The sequence below is a fragment of the Procambarus clarkii genome, chromosome 6 (assembly GCF_040958095.1).
Source record: "Procambarus clarkii isolate CNS0578487 chromosome 6, FALCON_Pclarkii_2.0, whole genome shotgun sequence".
Classification (NCBI taxonomy): Eukaryota; Metazoa; Arthropoda; class Malacostraca; order Decapoda; family Cambaridae; genus Procambarus; species Procambarus clarkii.
This window is the reverse complement of record NC_091155.1, coordinates 9,605,346-9,624,719: the sequence shown is the minus strand read 5'-3', so window position 1 is coordinate 9,624,719 and position 19,374 is coordinate 9,605,346. Positions and strand designations below refer to the sequence as shown.

Below are 19,374 nucleotides of genomic sequence, written 5' to 3'. Positions count from 1 at the left end.
TTGTAATTACGAAGCAATAAGATGCTTATCTTAACATACTAAGAAGGTTAGGTGAGGTCGGTGTTTTCTATGAAGCTTTTCAAGGTAAACTAAAATATTCACAATAAATTAGTATGTCACATATGCACTTATTTAATAAGTCAATATTGACCGTAAGAAAGTGCGAGAACGGGTTGTCCTTTCGCAGGGGCCCGATACTAGATGTGGTTTTTTTATCTTGATTTTGGATAGGAGAAAAAATATTTCGGATTTTTCTCTATTTCACTGATGGCCTTTTGCTCTCTTTGCCTCTCCTAGGTTTTGTATGATTCTTGTAGCTTGAGTTCAATTGTATTGAACTCAATTCTTGTAACTTCAGTTCTTCGCCGTTCTTGAGATAGGGTGCGACTCTCAAGTTGTTCCGCGATTCGAAATCTCCTCCATCAGGAATCGGGACTGGTTTTGAAGGTCTATTCCCCATGCTTGTCAGAACTTCAATTAAGTTGTGATCTGAGTAACAGGTATTTGTAATCATTATGTTCCTGATCAACTCATCATTATTGGTGAAAATGAGGTCCAGCGTGTTCTCCTTCCTAGTTGGTTCTACTATTTGCTGGTTTAAAGCAAACCTATCGCACATCCGTAGCAGGTCATTTGCATGTGCCTGTTCATTTAGGCTACTTCCTGGTGTTCTTTCTGATATTACTGTATTAGCCAGGTGCTTCCATTTCAGGTGCCGTAGGTTGAAGTCCCCAAGCAGGATGATGTTCCGAGCTGGATTTGTGAGGTTTTCCAAGCAGTGTACTATTTTCATTAGTTGGTCTTTAAACTGCTGAGGGTTTGCCTCCGGTGACTTATATACAAGGACAATAACTACATTTAGAATCTCTATTTTGATTATCAGCACTTCCACCATATCATTTGAGGTGTTTAGCAGCTCAGTACAGATGAGTGTGTCTTTGATGTAGAGGCTGACCCCACCCTGAAGCCGGTGTTTCCTATCACATCTGAAGAGATTGTATTCTGAGATCCATATTTCACCATCATGGTCGTCCTTTGTGTGGGTTTCTGTTAGGGCTGCAAACACTGCATTTGCCTCATGAAGGAGACCATCTATAAAGTGAACTTTGTTGGATTTGCGTGTTTTTATACCCTGGATGTTGGCAAATATAAATGATGTTATCGTGTTAGTGGAAGTGCTGGATGCCTTACTTGGTGTTAATATCTGAGGCTCTGGTAAGGAGGCCACTGTGTTTGTGTCCTCTCTAACATTTGACCGAGTTGGTGGTAGAGTCTGGACATTTTTAGCAATTCTTCTCCTCTTTCTCTTGCTACAAAAATCATCCTGATCGATAGAGTTGTGGTTGTTTGTCACCGTGACACACCCGGCGTGACCCGTGACACACCAGGCGTGACCCGTGACACACCCGGCGTGACCCGTGACACACCCGGCGTGACCCGTGACACACCCGGCGTGACCCGTGACACACCAGGCGTGACCCGTGACACACCCGGCGTGACCCGTGACACACCCGGCGTGACCCGTGACACACCCGGCGTGACCCGTGACACACCCGGCGTGACCCGTGACACACCCGGCGTGACCCGTGACACACCCGGCGTGACCCGTGACACACCAGGCGTGACCTCACTCACCCCGTGACACACCAGGCGTGACCCGTGACACACCAGGCGTGACCCGTGACACACCCGGCGTGACCCGTGACACCCGGCGTGACCCGTGACACACCAGGCGTGACCTCTCTCACACCGTGACACACCAGGCGTGACCTCTCTCACCCCGTGACACACCCGGCGTGACCCGTGACACACCCGGCGTGACTCGTGACACACCCGGCGTGACCCGTGACACACCAGGCGTGACCTCCCTCACCCCGTGACACACCAGGCGTGACCTCCCTCACCCCGTGACACACCAGGCGTGACCTCCCTCACCCCGTGACACACCAGGCGTGACCTCCCTCACACAGTGACACACCAGGCGTGACCTCCCTCACCCCGTGACACACCAGGCGTGACCTCCCTCACCCCGTGACACACCCGGCGTGACCTCCCTCACCCCGTGACACACCAGGCGTGACCTCCCTCACACAGTGACACACCAGGCGTGACCTCCCTCACACAGTGACACACCAGGCGTGACCTCCCTCACACAGTGACACACCAGGCGTGACCTCCCTCACACCGTGACACACCAGGCGTCACCTCCCTCACCCCGTGACACACCCGGCGTGACCTCCCTCACCCCGTGACACACCAGGCGTGACCTCCCTCACCCCGTGACACACCCGGCGTGACCTCTCTCACACCGTGACACACCAGGCGTGACCTCACTCATCCCGTGACACACCAGGCGTGACCTCCCTCACCCCGTGACACACCCGGCGTGACCTCCCTCACCCCGTGACACACCAGGCGTCACCTCCCTCACCCCGTGACACACCAGGCGTGACCTCCCCCACCCCGTGACACACCAGGCGTGACCTCCCCCACCCCGTGACACACCAGGCGTGACCTCCCTCACACAGTGACACACCAGGCGTGACCTCCCTCACCCCGTGACACACCAGGCGTGACCTCCCTCACCCCGTGACACACCCGGCGTGACCTCCCTCACACCGTGACACACCAGGCGTGACCTCCCTCACACTGTGACACACCAGGCGTGACCTCCCTCACACCGTGACACACCAGGCGTGACCTCCCTCACACCGTGACACACCAGGCGTGACCTCCCTCACACCGTGACACACCAGGCGTGACCTCCCTCACACCGTGACACACCAGGCGTGACCTCCCTCACACCGTGACACACCAGGCGTGACCTCCCTCACCCCGTGACACACCAGGCGTGACCTCCCTCACACCGTGACACACCAGGCGTGACCTCCCTCACACCGTGACACACCAGGCGTGACCTCCCTCACACCGTGACACACCAGGCGTGACCTCCCTCACCCCGTGACACCAGGCGTGACCTCCCTCACCCCGTGACACACCAGGCGTGACCTCCCTCACCCCGTGACACACCAGGCGTGACCTCCCTCACACCGTGACACACCAGGCGTGACCTCCCTCACACCGTGACACACCAGGCGTGACCTCCTTCACCCCGTGACACACCAGGCGTGACCTCCCTCACACCGTGACACACCAGGCGTGACCTCCCTCACCCCGTGACACACCAGGCGTGACCCGTGACACACCAGGCGTGACCCGTGACACACCAGGCGTGACCCGTGACACACCAGGCGTGACCTCCCTCACACCGTGACACACCAGGCGTGACCTCCCTCACACCGTGACACACCAGGCGTGACCTCCCTCACCCCGTGACACACCAGGCGTGACCTCCCTCACCCCGTGACACACCAGGCGTGACCTCCCTCACACCGTGACACACCAGGCGTGATCTCCCTCACCCCGTGACACACCAGGCGTGACCTCCCTCACCCCGTGACACACCAGGCGTGACCTCCCTCACCCCGTGACACACCAGGCGTGACCTCCCTCACACCAGGCGTCACCTCCCTCACACTGTGACACACCAGGCGTGACCTCCCTCACACCGTGACACACCAGGCGTGACCTCCCTCACACCGTGACACACCAGGCGTCACCTCCCTCACCCCGTGACACACCAGGCGTGACCTCCCTCACACCGTGACACACCAGGCGTCACCTCCCTCACACTGTGACACACCAGGCGTGACCTCCCTCACCCCGTGACACACCAGGCGTGACCTCCCTCACCCCGTGACACACCAGGCGTGACCTCCCTCACACCGTGACACACCAGGCGTGACCTCCCTCACACCGTGACACACCAGGCGTGACCTCCCTCACACCGTGACACACCAGGCGTCACCTCCCTCACACTGTGACACACCAGGCGTGACCTCCCTCACACCGTGACACACCAGGCGTCACCTCCCTCACACCGTGACACACCAGGCGTGACCTCCCTCACACCGTGACACACCAGGCGTGACCCGTGACACCAGGCGTGACCTCCCTCACCCCGTGACACACCAGGCGTCACCTCCCTCACACCGTGACACACCAGGCGTGACCCGTGACACCAGGCGTGACCTCCCTCACACCGTGACACACCAGGCGTCACCTCCCTCACACCGTGACACACCAGGCGTGACCCGTGACACACCAGGCGTGACCCGTGACACACCAGGCGTGACCCGTGACACACCAGGCGTGACCTCCCTCACACCGTGACACCAGGCGTGACCTCCCTCACCCCGTGACACACCAGGCGTGACCTCCCTCACACCGTGACACACCAGGCGTCACCTCCCTCACACCGTAACACACCAGGCGTGACCCGTGACACACCAGGCGTCACCTCCCTCACCCCGTGACACACCAGGCGTGACCCGTGACACACCAGGCGTGACCCGTGACACACCAGGCGTGACCCGTGACACACCAGGCGTGACCCGTGACACACCAGGCGTGACCTCCCTCACCCCGTGACACACCAGGCGTGGCCCGTGACACACCAGGCGTGGCCCGTGACACACCAGGCGTGACCTCCCTCACCCCGTGACACACCAGGCGTGGCCCGTGACACACCAGGCGTGGCCCGTGACACACCAGGCGTGACCCGTGACACACCAGGCGTGACCCGTGACACACCAAGCGTGACCCGTGACACACCAGGCGTGACCCGTGACACACCGTGACCTAGAGTAAGAGGTCACTCACCTGAGCCTTCCCGAGGTCATCGTAGCATCGTGAGCTCCTCCCTCGTCCCTCCAGTTCCGTGATGGGTTCCTGGATGACATCCAGACGTCCGTGGGGCTCTTGGATGACATCCAGTCGTCCGTGAGACTCCTGGATGACATCCAGCCGTCCGTGGGACTCCTCGCTGAAGGGGAGCTGGTGGTAAACCTGCCCGAGACCGCTGGACACAAAGCACAGTAGAGCAGCTAAGTGTAGCGCCATGGTGCGAGTAGTCCTGGGAGGGAGCGCGCGGAACATGCTGCTCACAGGCCGTCTGGCACGACACTGCCCGGTCCACCACTCTCAGGCCCTCTCAGCCCTACCGACCCGCCCCGCTGCCGGCCGTATGACCAACCCTCTCAATCATATTACCCCCTCATCCTATATAACACCCTATAAACTCAAACTTTATTTACTCTCACGATTATCTTTATAACTTTACTGTCAATTGCATGTCAAGGATTCGCTAGAAAGGGTAAATTAAGTGGTGTTACGAGGGTAAGATGATGCCTTGTGAGGGACCCGCTTGAAGATGTTGTCGTCCTGCTCTTAAGACATTCCGGGGTGTCTGCTGGAGCACCCTGGTGTCAATGGACAAAATTTATTTGAATGAAACTTTTTCACGCATTAGTGAGAGGTCGAGGGCGGCCTACACTAGGAGCCTGCTGCCTCACCCACCACACCCCGCTCCTCACTGCTGACACTGTAGTACACAGTACACCATACCTCACACCTGACACTGTAGTACACAGTACACCGTACCTCACACCTGACACTGTAGTACAGTGCACAGGGCCGTATGACCCAACTCAACTAATGATTAATCAACCAATTACTCCATGGGATAACTGGGATCTATCAGTTGATTTTGTAAATGCGCCCAAGGAAGATAGTGTACACTCTACATTATTAAAACAGTTAACACTGAAAAGCATCGCTGAAAGTACTCAGAGTATGGGTAACGATGTGTATCAGTGCTATACCGACGGCTCTGTAGCAGAAGGTGGACGATGTACCGGATGTGCATGCAATATATTTGAACAATCTTCTCTCGTACATACAGCAATGAAGCGCGTCAATGACTGGGCAAGTACAACTCAAACCGAACTTGCAGGCATATACCTTGCCACTGAATTTTTAAAAGACAAAGGCAGTGGACTTATATACTGTGACTCGCAGAGTGCACTCCTGGCATTGAACGCGCATAGTAGTGACACCCAGAAAATTGTCAGTGATATTCGAATGAATGTTTTAGCTGCTAAAGAAAACAGATTTGAAATTAAATTCCTATGGATACCATCACATGTTGGCATCTCAAGGCATGACACTGTTGATATGCTTGCTAAGTCAGCCTGCAGAAAACCAGTGGTAGAAATTGATATGGGTGTTTCATTAGCAGTGACAAAGAGAATACTTAAACAAATATCTAATGAAAATCTCACCGACCTAACAAATTCACAAAGACCTGAAAGTTATAGCATTAAATATTATGATAGATATCGTGAGGAGACATTCACATATGGGACTAATAGAACAAGAACCCGGCAATGTGATGTTATAGTGGCCAGAATACGCCTGGGATATAGACGTATCTGGCAGCTTTCTCAAAACTCAAATGTCGAGTACACAATGTGTCAACTTTGTGAAAGAGAAAACATGTACTCTCTTGAACATTACATTGTAGAATGTCCCTTATTGACTGACTTTCGCCCTCCTGGGCTGAGGTATGCTGAACTCTGTAGTTACTATATGAGTACTGGAACACTTGATGATATATTGGACTTGTACCCAAGATTATCCAGGTAATGTAAAGGGAGCCGGTCGGCCGAGCGGACAGCACGCTGTACTTGTGATCCTGTGGTCCCGGGTTCGATCCCGGGCGTCGGTGAGAAACAATGGACAGAGTTTCTTTCACCCTATGCCCCTGTTACCTAGCAGTAAAATAGGTACCTGGGTGTTAGTCAGCTGTCACGGGCTGCTTCCTGGGGGTGGAGGCCTGGTCGAGGACCGGGCCGCGGGGACACTAAAGCCCCGAAATCATCTCATGATAATGTATCAATTATACAATGTATGTATGTGATGTAACTATATAACCTGAGCTTGTAAAAGCACCTTCATCACCTTCAGTGATTAAGTGCTTAATTGCACACTAGTTTCTTTATCAGCTATCTCATCCTGTCAGAGTAGAAGAGACAAATGTATGGGAATGCATGTGTGTGTATATATGTATGTATATATGTACGTATATGTGTGTGTGTGTGTGTAATTATATGTATGTGTATAAAGTATATATGGAAGCTGATCAGAATTACATTTCACCTTTGTGAATGTACATTAATGACACTATGTAAAAGACACATCAAACACTTTATGTAGGGCATACGTAAATCTGTGTATCTATGTATTTACGTATGTAGGTTAGCTTAGCATTTTAAAAGCACCGAATCACCTTCTGTGGTTGAGTGTTCAATAAACCCTTGAACTATATGTTTAACACATCTCTAACCCTGTCCATAGAGGACAGAAGAAAATGTATATATGCTGGTTAGCATTGTAACTGTATGGCCACGTCTGTGGTAGAAAATAATAATAAAACTTGCCGCTCTGGGAGCAGGCCTCAGTATTCTCACGAGTCTGGAGTAGGCAGGACCTCGGCAGGCTCGCATCTATACCTTGTTACCTTTATCAAATAAACTACGGAATTGAACTACTGTGTATTCTCTAGAGCCAAGCAAGCACCGTACAACAGAAGGTAACGAATAGTCCCCGCGGCCCGGTCCTCGACCAGGCCTCCTTTTTGTTACACACACCCCAGGAAGCAGCCCCTATCACCTGTTCAACTCCCAGGTACCTATTTGCTGCTAGGTCAACAAGCGCATCAGGGTGAAAGAAACTCTGCCCATTTGTTTCCGCCTCCACTGGGAATCGAACCCAGAACCTTAGGACTACGAATCGCAAGCATTGTCAACTCAGCCGTCAGCACCCCCCCCCCCACAGATTATATACAAGGCATATAGGTGCTTTATATAGTGGAGTGTAGGTGTACATATATGACCAGGAACTTTAGTATAACACTGACACAAGCTGTCACTCACATGGTCAACGCTTCTGTCTCTCTTATGGTTTGGAAACACTATCTTTGTCTAACATTTTCCTTGGCAGTCAGTTGTTGGCCACTTGACAGCCGGTCGCTGCCTCCTTGACGGTGCTGGACACTCTGTGCTCCTTCAGCACCACACTCTCACCACTCTTGACAATAACAGTGATAACACTCTCACCACTCTTGACAATAACAGTGATAACACTCTCACCACTCTTGACAATAACAGTGATAACACTCTCACCACTCTTGACAATAACAGTGATAACACTCTCACCACTCTTGACAATAACAGTGATAACACTCTCACCACTCTTGACAATAACAGTGATAACAAATCGAATGGGAGCCTTGATGAGGGTCATGTGCTCCACACCCACCCAACTGGGCGGCAGCTTTACAGTCATGTGCTCCACACCCACCCAACTGGGCGGCAGCTTTACAGTCATGGGCTCCACACCCACCCAACTGGGCGGCAGCTTTACAGTCATGGGCTCCACACCCACCCAACTGGGCGGCAGCTTTACAGTCATGGGCTCCACACCCACCCAACTGGGCGGCAGCTTTACAGTCATGTGCTCCACACCCACCCAACTGGGCGGCAGCTTTACAGTCATGGGCTCCACACCCACCCAACTGGGCGGCAGCTTTACAGTCATGGGCTCCACACCCACCCAACTGGGCGGCAGCTTTACAGTCATGGGCTCCACACCCACCCAACTGGGCGGGAGCTTTACAGTCATGGGCTCCACACCCACCCAACTGGGCGGCAGCTTTACAGTCATGTGCTCCACACCCACCCAACTGGGCGGCAGCTTTACAGTCATGGGCTCCACACCCACCCAACTGGGCGGCAGCTTTACAGTCATGTGCTCCACACCCACCCAATTGGGCGGCAGCTTTACAGTCATGTGCCCCACACCCACCCAACTGGGCGGCAGCTTTACAGTCATGTGCGCCACACCCACCCAACTGGGCGGCAGCTTTACAGTCATGGGCTCCACACCCACCCAACTGGGCGGCAGCTTTACAGTCATGAGCTCCACACCCACCCAACTGGGCGGCAGCTTTACAGTCATGGGCTCCACACCCACCCAACTGGGCGGCAGCTTTACAGTCATGTGCTCCACACCCACCCAACTGGGCGGCAGCTTTACAGTCATGTGCTCCACACCCACCCAACTGGGCGGCAGCTTTACAGTCATGGGCTCCACACCCACCCAACTGGGCGGCAGCTTTACAGTCATGTGCTCCACACCCACCCAACTGGGCGGCAGCTTTACAGTCATGTGCCCCACACCCACCCAACTGGGCGGCAGCTTTACAGTCATGTGCTCCACACCCACCCAACTGGGCGGCAGCTTTACAGTCATGGGCTCCACACCCACCCAACTGGGCGGCAGCTTTACAGTCATGTGCTCCACACCCACCCAACTGGGCGGCAGCTTTACAGTCATGTGCCCCACACCCACCCAACTGGGCGGCAGCTTTACAGTCATGTGCTCCACACCCACCCAACTGGGCGGCAGCTTTACAGTCATGGGCTCCACACCCACCCAACTGGGCGGCAGCTTTACAGTCATGGGCTCCACACCCACCCAACTGGGCGGCAGCTTTACAGTCATGTGCTCCACACCCACCCAACTGGGCGGCAGCTTTACAGTCATGAGCTCCACACCCACCCAACTGGGCGGCAGCTTTACAGTCATGAGCTCCACACCCACCCAACTGGGCGGCAGCTTTACAGTCATGGGCTCCACACCCACCCAACTGGGCGGCAGCTTTACAGTCATGAGCTCCACACTCACCCAACTGGGCGGCAGCTTTACAGTCATGGGCTCCACACCCACCCAACTGGGCGGCAGCTTTACAGTCATGTGCTCCACACCCACCCAACTGGGCGGCAGCTTTACAGTCATGAGCTCCACACCCACCCAACTGGGCGGCAGCTTTACAGTCATGGGCTCCACACCCACCCAACTGGGCGGCAGCTTTACAGTCATGTGCTCCACACCCACCCAACTGGGCGGCAGCTTTACAGTCATGAGCTCCACACCCACCCAACTGGGCGGCAGCTTTACAGTCATGGGCTCCACACCCACCCAACTGGGCGGCAGCTTTACAGTCATGTGCTCCACACCCACCCAACTGGGCGGCAGCTTTACAGTCATGTGCTCCACACCCACCCAACTGGGCGGCAGCTTTACAGTCATGGGCTCCACACCCACCCAACTGGGCGGCAGCTTTACAGTCATGGGCTCCACACCCACCCAACTGGGCGGCAGCTTTACAGTCATGTGCTCCACACCCACCCAACTGGGCGGCAGCTTTACAGTCATGGGCTCCACACCCACCCAACTGGGCGGCAGCTTTACAGTCATGGGCTCCACACCCACCCAACTGGGCGGCAGCTTTACAGTCATGGGCTCCACACCCACCCAACTGGGCGGCAGCTTTACAGTCATGTGCTCCACACCCACCCAACTGGGCGGCAGCTTTACAGTCATGGGCTCCACACCCACCCAACTGGGCGGCAGCTTTACAGTCATGGGCTCCACACCCACCCAACTGGGCGGCAGCTTTACAGTCATGTGCTCCACACCCACCCAACTGGGCGGCAGCTTTACAGTCATGGGCTCCACACCCACCCAACTGGGCGGCAGCTTTACAGTCATGGGCTCCACACCCACCCAACTGGGCGGCAGCTTTACAGTCATGTGCAGACTGCACCAATAGTAAGCAAATTTTGGATACTTCGCTAAGATTCCTGACAGTACATCATTATGAATGAATTTAATTCAACTATCAGGGGAAAGCGCCAAGTCTTCACGACTATATAGCACTGGGAAGGGGTCAGGATAAGGACTGGGGATGGCACGGAGGGGAAGAATGGTGCCAAACCACTTGGATGGTCGGGGATTGAACGCCGACCTGCATGAAGCGAGACCGTCGCTCTACTGCCCAGCCCAAGTGGTTGCTGGACGGTAGAGTGACGGTCTCGCTCAGGAAAGGGACTCTCCTTACTTACTTTACTTACACATTTCTTGGACACCATTGATGGTGTTATCTCTAAATTCCGCAATTTTTTCACATTCCATTAAATAATGACGCAAAGTATGTGAATAGTTCTGCTGACAGAGTTTACATTTAGTCACATCTACATCAACAGATGTTACAAACTCCCAGAGGTACTTGTAGCCGAGCCTAAGCCTAGCAGTGGTAACATCTAGAAGTCTGCTAACCTTATTGGATGACCCAAAGACGCGCGGTACTTCCTGCATAATAGAATGATGATAGATGAAGCAACTGGTGTGAATTTCACATTGGTTCAAGTCTACGAGATTTTGTAGATGTTCCTGGAATATTGCTGCCCTCAAGCTGCTCAAAGGCAGTCCAAGTTGGTAATCAATTTCCTCTTTACGAGCAAAAGTCTTGGCCAACTCATCAGTTCTATCATGCATTCGGAGACCAATATGGGAAGGAATCCACAGGAGACAAACTCTGACTCCATCATTGATTATTTCATTATATCTGTGTCTAGCTTCAGAGATAAGCACGTCACAGTTATGCCTTGGGGAGCTGAGGACAGTCAAGGATGACAAGGAGTCACTTACAATTAGCGTGTCAACTTTGGATTCATATACGCGCTCGAGTTCAAGGATTATGGCAACCAATTCTGTTTGAAGAGTGGAGGCTCTTAGTCTCGCTCCACACTCATGGGAGAAGGAACCATCTCTCCCTGTCACAACAACTGCACTTCCAGCTGCACCATATGGGACTGGTGCAAGGATCCATCAGTGTAAATAATCTGGGAAAGGGAGCGCTCTCTGACTAAAGCATCAATTTGGCTTAAGGCATTGTACTTTGCTTCTTGTCGAAGCAAGGCTTGTTCTTTAATCAGCTTCTTGGGTGGGAATGGTGGACAGTAATTTGGAAAGGAGTGATCTGCCATGGGGCAGGAAAGTGTTGTTGTTGTCTCTCTTGGAAGAGGTGATGAATATTATTCATTCTTCTTATTATTAACATCTTTATTGACAAAATTAATACAATTTTGCCTAATCTGAGGATTTCAATTAAGCCTTATTAAAGTGAGGATAATGCTGGTATTCACTGTCACGCAGGACTGAGGGTCATACACAAGACAATAAGTCTAAACCGTAGGCTGGATCACATATATCATGGTTACGATCACTGTTTTAATGTATGAATATGTGAAAACAACTGAGCACAGTGGCAGTTACGGTAATCCATTTGGAGGGATGCTGACCTACAAGAAAGAAGGCTTGGAGGGCTTCAGTGCAGGTGTTAGGGTGGGTTAGCCTAAGCATCTTGATACCAATTAAAGCATTACTCTCAGTGATACGATCACTCACACATGAAATATTCAGTTCCTTCCTCATGTTTAGTAATTAATATGTACGGGGCCATGCGAGGATAATCCTCATGTTTTGCATCTTTTCCAGCACTAGAGCAAGCATGGGTGCAGCATAATCAATCAGAGATCTAATATATGAGAGATACATCATTTTGGCAATTCTCACATTTGCGCCATAGCTTGGATGGTAGCCTGCCACAGCCTTGAGAGCACGGAGCCTCTCTCTCTACATTGGCGACCCAGTCTGGCTACAACATTGCGGTACAGTGACCCCTCAACACCAAGGTATTTGTATCTGGTTACATAGTCGAGCAGAGAGCCATCATTGCAGCTGCATCTTGCGAACAGCCCCCACGTCGTCTGGGTGGGCGTCGGTCCCACCCCGTCTGGATGGGCGTCGGTCCCCACCTCTTCTGGGTGGGCGTCGGTCCCACCCCGTCTGGATGGGCGTCGGTCCCCACCTCTTCTGGGTGGGCGTCGGTCCCACCCCGTCTGGGTGGGCGTCGGTCCCACCCCGTCTGGGTGGGCGTCGGTCCCCACCTCTTCTGGGTGGGCGTCGGTCCCACCTCGTCTAGGTGGGCGTCGGTCCCACCTCGTCTAGGAGGGCGTCGGTCCCGCCCCGTCTGGATGGGCGTCGGTCCCCACCTCTTCTGGGTGGGCGTCGGTCCCACCCCGTCTGGGTGGGCGTCGGTCCCACCCCGTCTGGGTGGGCGTCGGTCCCCACCTCTTCTGGGTGGGCGTCGGTCCCACCTCGTCTAGGTGGGCGTCGGTCCCACCTCGTCTAGGAGGGCGTCGGTCCCGCCCCGTCTGGATGGGCGTCGGTCCCCACCTCTTCTGGGTGGGCGTCGGTCCCACCTCGTCTAGGTGGGCGTCGGTCCCACCTCGTCTGGATGGGCGTCGGTCCCACCTCGTCTGGGTGGGCGTCGCTGGCCGTGGCCGTCATTGGCCGTGGCCGTCGCTGGCCGTAGCCGTCGCAAGTCGTGGCCGTCATTGGTCGTTGCCGTCGCTGGTCGTGGCCGTCATTGGTCGTTGCCGTCGCTGGTCGTGGCCGTCATTGGCCGTGGCCGTCGGTGGCCGTGGCCGTCGCTGGCCGTGGCCGTCGCTGGCCGTCGCCGTCGCTGGTCGTGGCCGTCCCTGGCCGTCGCTGGTCGTGGCCGTCGGTGGTCGTGGCCGTCGGTGGCCGTCGCTGGTCGTGGCCGTCGCTGGTCGTGGCCGTCGCTGGTCGTGGCCGTCGCTGGCCGTGGCCGTCGTTGGTCGTGGCCGTCGCTGGTCGTGGCCGTCGCTGGTCGTGGCCGTCGCTGGTCGTGGCCGTCGCTGGCCGTGGCCGTCGTTGGTCGTGGCCGTCGCTGGCCGTGGCCGTCGCTGGCCGTGGCCGTCGGTGGTCGTGGACGTCGCTGGCCGTGGCCGTCGCTGGCCGTGGCCGTCGTTGGTCGTGGCCGTCGCTGGTCGTGGCCGTCGCTGGCCGTGGCCGTCGCTGGTCGTGGCCGTCGCTGGTCGTGGCCGTCGCTGGTCGTGGCCGTCGCTGGTCGTGGCCGTCGCTGGCCGTGGCCGTCGCTGGTCGTGGCCGTCGCTGGTCGTGGCCGTCGCTGGCCGTGGCCGTCGCTTGTCGTGGCCGTCGTTGGTCGTGGCCGTCGCTGGCCGTGGCCGTCGTTGGTCGTGGCCGTCGCTGGCCGTGGCCGTCGCTGGCCGTGGCCGTCGGTGGTCGTGGACGTCGCTGGCCGTGGCCGTCGCTGGCCGTGGCCGTCGTTGGTCGTGGCCGTCGCTGGTCGTGGCCGTCGCTGGTCGTGGCCGTCGCTGGTCGTGGCCGTCGCTGGTCGTGGCCGTCGCTGGCCGTGGCCGTCGTTGGTCGTGGCCGTCGCTGGCCGTCGCTGGCCGTGGCCGTCGCTGGTCGTGGCCGTCGCTGGTCGTGGCCGTCGCTGGCCGTGGCCGTCGTTGGTCGTGGCCGTCGCTGGCCGTGGCCGTCGCTGGCCGTGGCCGTCGGTGGTCGTGGACGTCGCTGGCCGTGGCCGTCGCTGGCCGTGGCCATCGCTGGTCGTGGCCGTCGCTGGTCGTGGCCGTCGCTGGTCGTGGCCGTCGCTGGTCGTGGCCGTCGCTGGTCGTGGCCGTCGCTGGTCGTGGCCGTCGCTGGCCGTGGCCGTCGCTGGTCGTGGCCGTCGCTGGCCGTGGCCGTCGCTGGCCGTCGCTGGCCGTGGCCGTCGCTGGTCGTGGCCGTCGCTGGTCGTGGCCGTCGCTGGTCGTGGCCGTCGCTGGCCGTGGCCGTCGTTGGTCGTGGCCGTCGCTGGCCGTCGCTGGCCGTGGCCGTCGCTGGTCGTGGCCGTCGCTGGTCGTGGCCGTCGCTGGTCGTGGCCGTCGCTGGTCGTGGCCGTCGCTGGCCGTGGCCGTCGCTGGTCGTGGCCGTCGCTGGCCGTGGCCGTCGCTGGCCGTGGCCGTCGCTGGGCGTGGCCGTCGCTGGCCGTGGCCGTCGCTGGCCGTGGCCGTCGCTGGCCGTGGCCGTCGCTGGTCGTGGCCGTCGCTGGCCGTGGCCGTCGCTGGCCGTGGCCGTCGTTGGTCGTGGCCGTCGCTGGTCGTGGCCGTCGCTGGTCGTGGCCGTCGCTGGTCGTGGCCGTCGCTGGTCGTGGCCGTCGCTGGTCGTGGCCGTCGCTGGCCGTGGCCGTCGCTGGTCGTGGCCGTCGCTGGTCGTGGCCGTCGCTGGTCGTGGCCGTCGCCGTCGTTGGTCGTGGCCGTCGCTGGTCGTGGCCGTCGCCGTCGTTGGTCGTGGCCGTCGCTGGTCGTGGCCGTCGCTGGTCGTGGCCGTCGCTGGTCGTGGCCGTCGCCGTCGTTGGTCGTGGCCGTCGCTGGTCGTGGCCGTCGCCGTCGCTGGCCGTGGCCGTCGCTGGTCGTGGCCGTCGCTGGTCGTGGCCGTCGCTGGTCGTGGCCGTCGCCGTCGTTGGTCGTGGCCGTCGCTGGTCGTGGCCGTCGCCGTCGTTGGTCGTGGCCGTCGCTGGTCGTGGCCGTCGCTGGTCGTGGCCGTCGCTGGTCGTGGCCGTCGCCGTCGTTGGTCGTGGCCGTCGCTGGTCGTGGCCGTCGCCGTCGTTGGTCGTGGCCGTCGCTGGTCGTGGCCGTCGCTGGTCGTGGCCGTCGCCGTCGTTGGTCGTGGCCGTCGCTGGCCGTGGCCGTCGCTGGCCGTGGCCGTCGCTGGTCGTGGCCGTCGTTGGTCGTGGCCGTCGGTGGTCGTGGACGTCGCTGGCCGTGGCCGTCGCTGGCCGTGGCCGTCGTTGGTCGTGGCCGTCGCTGGTCGTGGCCGTCGCTGGCCGTGGCCGTCGCTGGTCGTGGCCGTCGCTGGTCGTGGCCGTCGCTGGTCGTGGCCGTCGTTGGTCGTGGCCGTCGCTGGTCGTGGCCGTCGCTGGCCGTGGCCGTCGCTGGCCGTGGCCGTCGGTGGTCGTGGACGTCGCTGGCCGTGGCCGTCGCTGGTCGTGGCCGTCGCTGGTCGTGGCCGTCGCTGGCCGTGGCCGTCGCTTGTCGTGGCCGTCGTTGGTCGTGGCCGTCGCTGGCCGTGGCCGTCGTTGGTCGTGGCCGTCGCTGGCCGTGGCCGTCGCTGGCCGTGGCCGTCGGTGGTCGTGGACGTCGCTGGCCGTGGCCGTCGCTGGCCGTGGCCGTCGTTGGTCGTGGCCGTCGCTGGTCGTGGCCGTCGCTGGTCGTGGCCGTCGCTGGTCGTGGCCGTCGCTGGTCGTGGCCGTCGCTGGCCGTGGCCGTCGTTGGTCGTGGCCGTCGCTGGCCGTCGCTGGCCGTGGCCGTCGCTGGTCGTGGCCGTCGCTGGTCGTGGCCGTCGCTGGCCGTGGCCGTCGTTGGTCGTGGCCGTCGCTGGCCGTGGCCGTCGCTGGCCGTGGCCGTCGGTGGTCGTGGACGTCGCTGGCCGTGGCCGTCGCTGGCCGTGGCCATCGCTGGTCGTGGCCGTCGCTGGTCGTGGCCGTCGCTGGTCGTGGCCGTCGCTGGTCGTGGCCGTCGCTGGTCGTGGCCGTCGCTGGTCGTGGCCGTCGCTGGCCGTGGCCGTCGCTGGTCGTGGCCGTCGCTGGCCGTGGCCGTCGCTGGCCGTCGCTGGCCGTGGCCGTCGCTGGTCGTGGCCGTCGCTGGTCGTGGCCGTCGCTGGTCGTGGCCGTCGCTGGCCGTGGCCGTCGTTGGTCGTGGCCGTCGCTGGCCGTCGCTGGCCGTGGCCGTCGCTGGTCGTGGCCGTCGCTGGTCGTGGCCGTCGCTGGTCGTGGCCGTCGCTGGTCGTGGCCGTCGCTGGCCGTGGCCGTCGCTGGTCGTGGCCGTCGCTGGCCGTGGCCGTCGCTGGCCGTCGCTGGCCGTGGCCGTCGCTGGGCGTGGCCGTCGCTGGCCGTGGCCGTCGCTGGCCGTGGCCGTCGCTGGCCGTGGCCGTCGCTGGTCGTGGCCGTCGCTGGCCGTGGCCGTCGCTGGCCGTGGCCGTCGTTGGTCGTGGCCGTCGCTGGTCGTGGCCGTCGCTGGTCGTGGCCGTCGCTGGTCGTGGCCGTCGCTGGTCGTGGCCGTCGCTGGTCGTGGCCGTCGCTGGCCGTGGCCGTCGCTGGTCGTGGCCGTCGCTGGTCGTGGCCGTCGCTGGTCGTGGCCGTCGCCGTCGTTGGTCGTGGCCGTCGCTGGTCGTGGCCGTCGCCGTCGTTGGTCGTGGCCGTCGCTGGTCGTGGCCGTCGCTGGTCGTGGCCGTCGCTGGTCGTGGCCGTCGCCGTCGTTGGTCGTGGCCGTCGCTGGTCGTGGCCGTCGCCGTCGCTGGCCGTGGCCGTCGCTGGTCGTGGCCGTCGCTGGTCGTGGCCGTCGCTGGTCGTGGCCGTCGCCGTCGTTGGTCGTGGCCGTCGCTGGTCGTGGCCGTCGCCGTCGTTGGTCGTGGCCGTCGCTGGTCGTGGCCGTCGCTGGTCGTGGCCGTCGCTGGTCGTGGCCGTCGCCGTCGTTGGTCGTGGCCGTCGCTGGTCGTGGCCGTCGCCGTCGTTGGTCGTGGCCGTCGCTGGTCGTGGCCGTCGCTGGTCGTGGCCGTCGCCGTCGTTGGTCGTGGCCGTCGCTGGCCGTGGCCGTCGCTGGCCGTGGCCGTCGCTGGTCGTGGCCGTCGTTGGTCGTGGCCGTCGGTGGTCGTGGACGTCGCTGGCCGTGGCCGTCGCTGGCCGTGGCCGTCGTTGGTCGTGGCCGTCGCTGGTCGTGGCCGTCGCTGGCCGTGGCCGTCGCTGGTCGTGGCCGTCGCTGGTCGTGGCCGTCGCTGGTCGTGGCCGTCGTTGGTCGTGGCCGTCGCTGGTCGTGGCCGTCGCTGGCCGTGGCCGTCGCTGGCCGTGGCCGTCGGTGGTCGTGGACGTCGCTGGCCGTGGCCGTCGCTGGCCGTGGCCGTCGTTGGTCGTGGCCGTCGCTGGTCGTGGCCGTCGCTGGCCGTGGCCGTCGCTGGTCGTGGCCGTCGCTGGTCGTGGCCGTCGCTGGTCGTGGCCGTCGTTGGTCGTGGCCGTCGCTGGTCGTGGCCGTCGCTGGCCGTGGCCGTCGCTGGCCGTGGCCGTCGCTGGTCGTGGCCGTCGCTGGTCGTGGCCGTCGCTGGTCGTGGCCGTCGCTGGTCGTGGCCGTCGCTGGCCGTGGCCGTCGCTGGTCGTGGCCGTCGCTGGTCGTGGCCGTCGCTGGCCGTGGTCGTCGCTGGCCGTGGCCGTCGCTGGCCGTGGCCGTCGCTGGTCGTGGCCGTCGCTGGTCGTGGCCGTCGCTGGTCGTGGCCGTCGCTGGTCGTGGCCGTCGCTGGCCGTGGTCGTCGCTGGCCGTGGCCGTCGCTGGCCGTGGCCGTGGCTGGTCGTGGCCGTCGGTGGTCGTGGCCGTCGCTGGCCGTGGCCGTCGCTGGTCGTGGCCGTCGCTGGCCGTGGCTGGTCGTGGCCGTCGCTGGCCGTGGCCGTCGCTGGTCGTGGCCGTCGCTGGCCGTGGCCGTGGCTGGTCGTGGCCGTCGCTGGCCGTGGCCGTCGCTGGCCGTGGCCGTCGCTGGTCGTGGCCGTCGCTGGCCGTGGTCATCGCTAGCCGTCGCTGGCCGTGGCCGTCGCTGGCCGTGGCCGTCGCTGGCCGTGGCCGTCGCTGGTCGTGGCCGTCGCTGGTCGTGGCCGTCGCTGGTCGTGGCCGTCGCTAGTCGTGGCCGTCGCTGGTCGTGGACGTCGCTGGTCGTGGCCGTGGCTATCCGTGGCCGTCGCTAGTCGTGGCTGGTCGTGGACGTGGCTATCCGTGGCCGTCGCTAGTCGTGGCTGGTCGTGGCCGTGGCTAGCCGTGGCCGTCGCTAGTCGTGGCTGGTCGTGGCCGTCGCTAGTCGTGGCTGGTCGTGGCCGTCGCTAGCCGTGGCCGGCGCCGGCCGGCTGTGGTGGGGTTGTGGGGGGTGGGTACTGGTGGATGGGGGTCGGGGGGTGAAGTACAGCAGCACTGCAAGGGGAGATGTGAGCCTCCCCTCGCTAGGGTGAGGTCACCGTGCCCTCAGCCAGCACCACCACTCTCTCACCAAGCCACACACTCTCTACCTAGTTGTACTCACCTAGATGTGCTTGCGGGGGTTGAACTCTGGCTCTTTGGTCCCGCCTCTCAACCGTCAATCAACTGGTGTGCAGGTTCCTGAGCTAATTGGGCTCTATCATATCTACACTTGAAACTGTGAGACCTAGAAACAGTGTTTACCAAGAGGTGCTCACCTACAGTAACTCTCACGTAGCCGGGTCTTTGTATTTATGAACTCCTGCTAACCAACTAGCGGATTCCATACACATTCTGTGGGTGGTAGTAGACCCCATACCCATCCTGTGGGTGGTAGTGGACCCCATACCCATCCTGTGGGTGGTAGTGGACCCCATACCCATCCTGTGGGTGGTAGTGGACCCCATACCCATCCTGTGGGTGGTAGTGGACCCCATACCCATCCTGTGGGTGGTAGTGGACCCCATACCCATCCTGTGGGTGGTAGTGGACCCCATACCCATCCTGTGGGTGGTAGTGGACCCCATACCCATCCGGTGGGTGGTAGTGGACCCCATATACGTCCTGTGGGTGGTAGTGGACCCCATACCCATCCTGTGGGTGGTAGTGAACCCCATACCCATCCGGTGGGTGGTAGTGGACCCCATATACGTCCTGTGGGTGGTAGTGGACCCCATATACGTCCTGTGGGTGGTAGTGGACCCCA

The 19,374-nt window shown here is 60.1% G+C and overlaps 3 protein-coding genes across 4 annotated transcripts in view; all 3 read right to left on the bottom strand.

The window, feature by feature from the left end:
* LanB2 (laminin subunit gamma-1) overlaps nucleotides 1-5,031 on the bottom strand; it is a 529,033-nt gene extending 524,002 nt beyond the window's left edge. Inside the window, exon 1 of one of the 2 annotated variants that reach the window (XM_069305575.1) lies at nucleotides 4,723-5,031. In XM_069305575.1, coding sequence (XP_069161676.1) covers nucleotides 4,723-4,998 — 276 coding nt within the window. In that variant the 5' untranslated portion in view covers nucleotides 4,999-5,031. The remainder of the gene's footprint in view (nucleotides 1-4,722) is intronic. The other variant, XM_069305583.1, reaches the window with a different exon arrangement.
* A 7,483-nt stretch (nucleotides 5,032-12,514) lies between these two features.
* Nucleotides 12,515-13,206, bottom strand: LOC138354903 (proline-rich proteoglycan 2-like). Its single transcript, XM_069309382.1, has 2 exons — nucleotides 13,097-13,206; nucleotides 12,515-12,944 (listed from the first exon to the last, which is right to left on the bottom strand). Exons 1-2 carry the CDS (start codon nucleotides 13,204-13,206, stop codon nucleotides 12,515-12,517), a joined length of 540 nt encoding a protein of 179 aa, XP_069165483.1.
* Nucleotides 13,203-18,227, bottom strand: LOC138354898 (mucin-4-like). Its single transcript, XM_069309374.1, has one exon. It carries the CDS (start codon nucleotides 18,225-18,227, stop codon nucleotides 13,203-13,205), a length of 5,025 nt encoding a protein of 1,674 aa, XP_069165475.1.
* Nucleotides 18,228-19,374: the final 1,147 nt, after the last annotated feature.

What these genes read in the sequence shown, in the direction of transcription:
- LOC138354898 (XM_069309374.1), bottom strand. Translation starts at nt 18,227, where the DNA reads ATGACCACGGCCAGCGACGGCCACGACCAGCGACGGCCACGGCCAGCG.
- LOC138354903 (XM_069309382.1), bottom strand. Translation starts at nt 13,206, where the DNA reads ATGACGGCCACGACTTGCGACGGCTACGGCCAGCGACGGCCACGGCCA. An exon ending in CCGACGCCCATCCAGACGAG is followed by an intron (nt 12,945 to 13,096) that starts GTGGGACCGACG and finishes ACGCCCACCCAG; the next exon opens with AAGAGGTGGGGACCGACGCC.